The 7,553-nt window shown below is 54.1% G+C and overlaps 1 protein-coding gene across 1 annotated transcript; it reads right to left on the reverse strand.

The window, feature by feature from the left end:
- Window positions 1–976: 976 nt before the first annotated feature.
- On the reverse strand, window positions 977–6,095 carry Tekt4 (tektin 4). The gene is made up of 6 exons (XM_028761026.1): window positions 5,432–6,095; window positions 3,880–3,950; window positions 3,413–3,556; window positions 2,826–3,048; window positions 1,963–2,117; window positions 977–1,249 (listed from the first exon to the last, which is right to left on the reverse strand). The coding sequence occupies exons 1-6, from the start codon at window positions 5,963–5,965 to the stop codon at window positions 1,033–1,035; spliced, it is 1,344 nt and encodes a 447-aa protein (XP_028616859.1). The 5' UTR covers window positions 5,966–6,095; the 3' UTR covers window positions 977–1,032.
- Window positions 6,096–7,553: the final 1,458 nt, after the last annotated feature.

A 7,553-nucleotide genomic window follows, 5' to 3' on the forward strand; every position in this document is an offset into this window, starting at 1 on the left:
AGGTGCTGGTGGCAGAGTCATAGGCTGAGCTTTCTGGGCCCCTCGCTCAGGGACTGTGCACCTCCTTAGGAAGTCCTCCCTGATAAGACCCCATTGCACACACATCTTCCCAGAGGGAACCAAGGACAATGTGTTCAGGAAATTGAGGAGCCTGGTCCAGAGTAGATGAGAAACCTCCTGGCCCCATCAGCCCAATATGGCTACATTCTCCCCTGGTCCAGGACTAGTGCCGTGATCTCTGCTGTGAAATCCAGGCTACCACCTCCAGGAAGCCCTGCCTGTCCTCAGCTGCCCCCATACAGCTGTCCCATGTCCCTCTCCAGGCTTGGATTTCCAGGAACACTCTGAGGTCTGCAAAACCTCCTCTCCGGATGTTGATCCGCAGGAAGCACAGGGGATATGTGGCAATTTCTCCTGGAGCAGGTATCACCAGATATGGGGAACAGGGGCCTGAATGGGGTCAGGTGTCTATGTGTGGGTAGCTTGTGGTGGTGGCATGTAACTCCCCTCCCTTCCCCCAACAGTCCAGGACAAGAAACAAGTACCCCCTACCCCTAACCCCCAGTCACAGGGTTTAAACACCCCCCCTCCATCCTGAGAGCATTGGCCAGTGAGAGGTGCTGAGTCGGGGGTGGGCAATTGGGTGTGACTAGGGTGGGGATAATTTCTCTGAGTGGGGCTGACTGCATGAGGTCATTGTGGGAAGCAAATGGCCTAATCAAAGGGATATGAGGCAAGCCTCAGGCCTGGGAGATTAAAGGGGAGAGAACAATGCACTATCCCTAACAGATACACGAGTCCCTCAAACTGCTGGTGAGATAAGAAAAACCAGGCTTGGTGGGGCTCTAAGAGGGGCTGTGGGGCAGTACCTGGCCCCACCTGGACAGAGGATTTCCCCTGAAATGTGAAGGATGATAGGCTCGTGGACAACGGACAGCCACCTGCCTCTTCACCCTACACCACGCCACTCTAGGTGGAAAACTAAAGAGCTCTTTATTTGAATGAGGCAGTGAGGCCGGGTGCCAGCCCCAGTCACTGGTAGCCAGCCAGCTGGAGGACAGTGGGATAGCGGTTGCGGTGGGTCATACACTTCTGGCGGTCGATGAAGAGGCTGTTGGTCTTGACTGCAATGTCCTTCTCCAGACTCATGCGCGAGTCCTCCAGGTTCCGCAGTGCCTGCTCCGCATCCTGAAGCTTCTCCTTTAGCACTTTGAGGGACATGTTCAGCTCCTCCACCTCGCTCAGCAACCTGCAGGGGAGGGACTGGTAAGCTAGGGGGAAGACAAAGGAAAGGGCAGTGACACTACAGAGGACCCTAACAAGCTTACACGGACTCCGTCAAAGTGGCTAGTGTTGCAAAAATTCTTGGGAACTTGGATGGATTAAAAAGACTCCCGTTTCCAGCCCAAAGGGGCCTCCCTCAGCTACGCTGGGCAGGGAAAGGGAGCCTTGAAATACTGCCACCTTGTGGCAAGAATAAGCAATCCTGAACTGGAGCTAACTAACCCTTGAAACTTTGATTTCTAAGACAAAATTACAGTCGAGGAAGGAGGAAGAAGACAGACACTTATGCTTAGAAGGGCATACTGGAACTGGATAGATCAGAAAAGTAAAAGGCATAATCCATCATGCCTATAGGAGGTACATAGAACACAGGATTACATCAGAGTTAAGGAGTGGGTGGTGGCCCTGCCTGGCCTCCCTGCCCTGTGGTCTCAGGAATACAGGTTTCCAGACTGTAGACTCCTTCCAGGAAGGCATAGCATCCCAGAGTGGCACAGGATCCTGTATTGTTCCTGACACTCAAAACCTCTCCAGTGTCCTCCCCACAAGCCCTGTGTCTGCTCATATGTAGGACTGATTCTGTGGGACGGGCTCATGGTAGCCTCCAGCGCCGAGGAAGACTAAAGGGCCTCAAGGATGACCCCAGACACTCAGGGCTGCTCAAACAGCAAGCAGTACCTGAACTGGGCATTGTCGCGGCACAATTCAATATTGGGCCGGTGTGACCTCTGGTAAAGGCGAGTCTGGGCTACACGTAGAGGGGCCTCCTTATCTTTGATGGCCTGCTTCAAGGCTGCAATCTGGTGTTCCTGGTCCGTGATCTCCCTCAGGATCTGTAAGGGCAGTGTGTGAGCCTGAGGCCGACGCAAGCCTGGAGCAAACAGGACACCTGCCTATCCTAACCCAGCATGTAGGAAGGGCGAAACCAGTTGTTCCCTTATCTCCCAGTGACTGAGTCCTTGGCCTGTGTCCAGGGGCAGCCCTGTAGAAGGCTCTCAGAGGGTCTCATGAGTCAGGGCAGTCTGTTTGCTCTCTAAAGCTGGTCACAAAAGTCAGGTCTTAGAGGCTAGATAGGCATGTTGGGAGCTTAGAAGTAGGACCCCATAGCCACTCTATGCCCCCATACTGTCATCCTCCCAACCCCAACACAGCTCCTGCTGGTCAGCCTTCTGCAGTGGCTGTGCCAGCAGACCACTCCCCAAAACTGCTTTTACATCAAATCAGGGAATCTACAGAAGTGTATGGATGTTTGCTTCAGGGCCAGCTGGTCATAAAAGGACTCTTGAAGCAAGGTTATGACTTGAACATCGGGTGGATAGCCACCCTGGTCCCTGTGGTTAAAGGGTTAAAGGAACCCAAGAACTAGGCAAGGGATGGCGTGGCTTGAGTGGGGCCCAGTGGGCGTTCCGAGGGCAGGAAGGAGATGAGCACAGATGTGAATAGGTGTGCCCTAAGCATGGGATGGGCTCGCTGGTAGGCGTGTCCTGGGTGTGCTCAAACAGGTGGGCGTGTCCAAAGGCGGGCGAGCCCTGTGGTCCCACCTTTTGCAGGTGGTACTGCAGCTTTTGGCGCGCATCGTCCAGCTCTTCGCAGCGGCTTGAGAAAGCCGTGTTCACTGCGTCGCACTGCAGCCGCAGGTCCTCGGCCGTATCCCGCAGGATGCAGTCAATTAACTTCCGCAGGTTTACTGAGGCTAGCCGCTCGCGCTCGGCTCGAAGCAGGTTGTCCTGATTGAACTTGGCCCACGTCTCAGGTGTGGAGGCACTGAGGGTGGAAGTTGCGGCCTGGTCAGGGTGTAGCACTGTCAGCGATCCCCAATGTACCCCCCCACCCCCCGTATTTCCCCCTCACACAGACATCCCGAAGTTTTCCCAGGCCTCTAATGGAGGTTGCTTGCCCTCTGCTGGCTGTGAGCAAAAACGCTTTCCAAGCCCCCCACAGGGCACCAGGCCTGTGTGAATTGTGGGTGCCAGGCACTTGAGTAATGGGCTTCCAGTTAGTCCACCCCAGCAGCAGACAGCGCTTCCCCAGAGAGTTGGACTAGGTCCTCGAGGGGCAAGAGTCCTTCCTCAGATTTTGGAAGTTGAGCCAAGAGAGCAGCAAGAGCAAACAGTGCCTAGAAACCTACCTCTCCTCGAACTTGCTGGAATGCGGATAGAACTGCACCTGGGTGCTCTCATTGGTGTAGCGGGCGCAGGTATCATCGATGTTGTAGACTTCTACTTTGTCTGACCAGTTCATCTCACATGACTCCTTGTGTTCCCGGTTCAGCCTGGGGGAAGAGGAGGTTCAGGGTTCACTTTGTGCCAGGGAGCTCTGGGAAGCAGGCCCCGTTCCAGCTTCAGGGGTCTCCAGTTTGTGCTCTGACAGCCTTCCATGGCCAGCAGTGCCCAGGTTCCAGAACAAAAGTGGAGATCGTTGTTTATGCCCGGTCGAGCCTTGCCTGCGTTCCTCTGGCTAAGATTCAGAAGCCTTCAGACATCTGAGCTACAGCATCAGGCCCCTACCTTTCCTGCCTCCTGCCCCAGACCAGTCTTGGGGGCAGAGTTCAGGAATGTCCACCCCTCAGATCCCTCAGGGGCTGCTGTGACCCACCGTATCTGTCCCACGGCTTGTCCCATCGTCCTCTTCAGGAGTTCCTGGATGTTCCTGATGAGCTCAGTTTCCTGGAGATGAGATAGGTCCTCTCTGAGCAACCCTGCCCCTCCTCCTGGGGAGGGGCTTAGGGACTCAGCAAGAACCAAGGCCTGGGTCTCACCACCATTGACTTTTGCCTTAATCCCCCACCCCCACCCCCACCTCCACCCCCACCTCCACCCCCACCCTCACCCCCACCCCCAGAAAAGGAATGTGAGCTCAGCCCTTGTGTGTGAGATTCATTCTGGATAGTTTTAGCATGTTGCAAGTGAATGTTTCCTCTAAGGGTGTCTAAGGCTGTTGGGTCACCTAAGACAGCTGTCCAGACTCTGGGATCATCCCCAACTCTCCCACAGTACTCTTCCACTGAGGAGCCTTATATCAGGCCCTAGACCACCTCTGAGGAACTCAAGCCCAGAGGACATCAGATGCCCTCTGTCCACTGCCCACTTCCCACCAAGAATAGGTAGGAAACTGTAAGTTTCCTTTTACCCCAACATTTTCTGGGTGCCAGAAATTCTTCCATGTGCAAGCCCACATGGGCCATGATCTCCAGTGTCTGGTGTCCTTGGTCCCCCTCCCATCTCTGCACCCACTGGCAGCAGTGGGCAAGGCCTGGGGGTGGGGCAGGAGTTCTCTGAAGCCCCAGGTCCGTCATTCATCATTGTCCATAAACCTAAGCCCACCACAGGAGGGAGGCTTCAGCTCTGAGGGATTCCGAGTTGTGTGGCACCCAGGCTGAATAACCCCATAATCACACAAGGTACCCCCAAAGCAAACTATGATGGGTTTGAGGAAAAGGTATCTAATGAAGAGAGGAGGAGGTAGTAGGGTTTGTTTTGAGTTTGGTTTGAGTTTTGGTGTTTGTTTGGGTTTTTGTTTGTTTAAAAGTCTCACATGCAGTCCAGGTTGGCCTGGAGCTCATGGTCCTCCTTCCTCAGTTTTCCAATGCTGGGATTATAAGTGTATACTAGGAGAAAAACTTTGAAGCTGAGGCTCTGGGGCTCTGGGGAGAAACAGCAGAGGTCTTGGCCTCCATACCTGCAGTACTGGCTGGCCCAGTTTTCTACCCTGAATGCCAATGGAGCAGCAAGGGGCATGCGTGGTGGTACAGGGGGAGCCTTCGGCTTAGCCAAAAACAAAACGAAACCACCTCAGCCAGAAGACTGTGGTGCACCCCTTTAATCCCAGCACTTAGGAGGCAGAGGCAGGTGGATCTCCTTGGTCTACAGTGTAAGTTCCAGGACAGCCAGAGTTACACAAAGAAACCCTGTCTTGGAAAACAAACAAACAAACAAACAAACATGTTAATCTTTGAAATCTTGTGGGCTGGAAGGAATCCCAAAAGAGAGAAAGTTACTTGGATGTGGTAAAAATTCTACTGTGTCTGAAGGATCAGGGTTCCTGCAGGGTCAGAGGGGCACAGCACTGTGTGACCCCTGAGGCCCTGTGTTATCTATATGCGTGCCAGAGTCTGCCTCCCACTCTGAGCCTGTGCCACTGGCTGCACCTTCAGCAGCTCCACCTCCACGTAGTCCCGGACAAGGTCCGGGTGCTGGCAGCGTTCTCGGCACTGTAGGTTGTCAGTAGCAATGGAGAAGGGCACGGAGGTGGCATCTAAGGCGCGCTGTAGCCGCAGCTTCTGGGCCATCATCAGGTCCGTCTCAGAAGACAGCTCGTCTATCTCTCGCTGTAGTTCTGACTTCCAGCAATGCATGTCCTCCAGGCGCTCTCCCACCTTTCGTGTGGAGTCAAGTTGCGTGCGCTGGGCCAGTGCCCCGGTCTCGGCTGCCAGCTGCCCACTCTCATGTCGCTGCCGCTCAGAGTAGTCCCGGTCTGCAAAGGCCTGGTGGTAGCGGGCGTAAGAGTTCTGAAACCACTCGTCCATCAGGTATTTGGCTGTGCGGAAGCCAGCCGTGGCCAGACCTGAGGACGTGTAGGCACCCGTATTGCAAGCCACATCATATTCTTTGCGAGGCAGCTCACAGACATCTATTGACTGCGGGGCTGGCTCCTTGGTCAGGAGCACCTCGGCTTGTGCCATGGTGCCCACTGCCTGGCTGAGCAGGAGGGGAGGCTGAATGAAGAGGGTCACTGGGCAATCGTCCAGGCACAATCAGTGGAGCAGTACTGGTCACTCTGTCCCAAGCAAGGTTCCTGGTTGCCTAAGGAACATTGTATACACTAACTGCCTCCTGTTGCTAAGCAACAGGGTCAATCAAGGGGGAGGGGCAGAACTGCCCTCTTAAAGGGCCAAGCAGTGGCTGGGAAGATACGCTTAAATGGGTAAAAATGTTTGCCTTACAAGAACCTGAGTTTGATTCCCAGAACGTGTGTGTGTGTGTGTGTGTGTGTGTGTGTGTGTGTGTGTGTGTTGGCACATGCTTGCAATCCCTGCACTGGGAAGGCAGAAACAGTTAATCTGTGGAGTTCACAGGCCAACCAGCCCAACTGTATTTGATGAGTGAAAGACCTTGTCTCGGAAAATAAGATTGGCCAGGCATAGTGGCAAATACTTCTAATCCCAGCACTCAGGAGGCAGAGACAAGTAGAGCTCTCTGATTTTAAGGATAGCCTGGTCTACATAGTGAGTTCCAGCCTGGTCTGGGCTATACAGTGGAACCCCCATCTCAAACAAAACCCTCAACAACAACAAAAACAGGTAAGACTCCGAGATGGATGGTGCTTGAGAAATGTCCCCTAAGGTTTCCTCTGGCCTCCGCATGCACACAAATACCCATATATCCATATGCATACACACATGTGCACACACACACACACACGCACATGCACACAAATACCCATATATCCATATGCATACACACATGTGCACACACACACACACACGCACATGCACACACACAGGGACCAGGCAATCCCCAACTGTCAGCTCTTCACCACACTGTGGCCCGAGCCTCAGAGGCTCGGGACTCATTTACTAGAGGACCCTTGGACTCCGGGGCTGGGGTAGCGGAGGGTCCTTAAGTCCCTGACACCCTGTCCTCTCTGGCTCCTCTGCTCCTTTCCTGAGATTTTCCTCTATGGCCTGGTCCTGAACTTGGCTTTGCTCTGCTGGAGCAGGATGGAGGAGGCTCTGCTGACTTCACCTTCTGGGATGAGCCGCAGGAGGTGGGTGGCCATGAGCAGATTCCTCAGCCTGAGAAGTGCCTCTCATCCTCAACACCACCAGCACCATACTAAGCCACCCCATGACCCCACAACTTGGTCCCATTGTGCATGTGGTCTGAACCCCTCACACAGGCCCAGAGGACCCAACACCTACCCTACCTCAGCCTCCAGGACTCACTTTGGGAGCTGAACCCATGGGAGTATCCACAGGGACCCTGACCTCATCTGTTCCCAGGGCCACTATGTAAGGGCTAGCCCTTCTTCTTCCTCCTGTATCCCATAGATGGACTTAGACACAGAGCCTCCAGGGGATTTGGCCCAGTGTTCTGAGGGGGGGTTCACCCACTGGATGTGTCTGGAGTCAAATGTACTGATCTGCTCAAGAAAGAGGAGACACATTCTCTCTGGGCAGCTGTTCCCAGGATGCTAGTAGGACAGGAAACCCTGCCATCCAACCCATAAGAAACCCCAGTCTAAGTTGATTGCCAATGTGACCAACAGAG

The sequence above is a fragment of the Grammomys surdaster genome, unplaced genomic scaffold, assembly GCF_004785775.1.
Source record: "Grammomys surdaster isolate TR1022 unplaced genomic scaffold, NIH_TR_1.0 126612, whole genome shotgun sequence".
NCBI lineage: Eukaryota > Metazoa > Chordata > Mammalia > Rodentia > Muridae > Grammomys > Grammomys surdaster.

Bases quoted from the DNA above. Each gene is read 5' to 3' on its own strand.
- Tekt4 (XM_028761026.1), bottom strand. From the start codon at position 5,965: ATGGCACAAGCCGAGGTGCTCCTGACCAAGGAGCCAGCCCCGCAGTCA. The intron at 3,951-5,431 runs GTGCAGCCAGTG...TCTCATCTCCAG, and splicing joins TGGAGGTGGAGCTGCTGAAG to GAAACTGAGCTCATCAGGAA. The intron at 2,118-2,825 runs GTGGGACCACAG...CTGCCCTTACAG, and splicing joins TGCAGTACCACCTGCAAAAG to ATCCTGAGGGAGATCACGGA.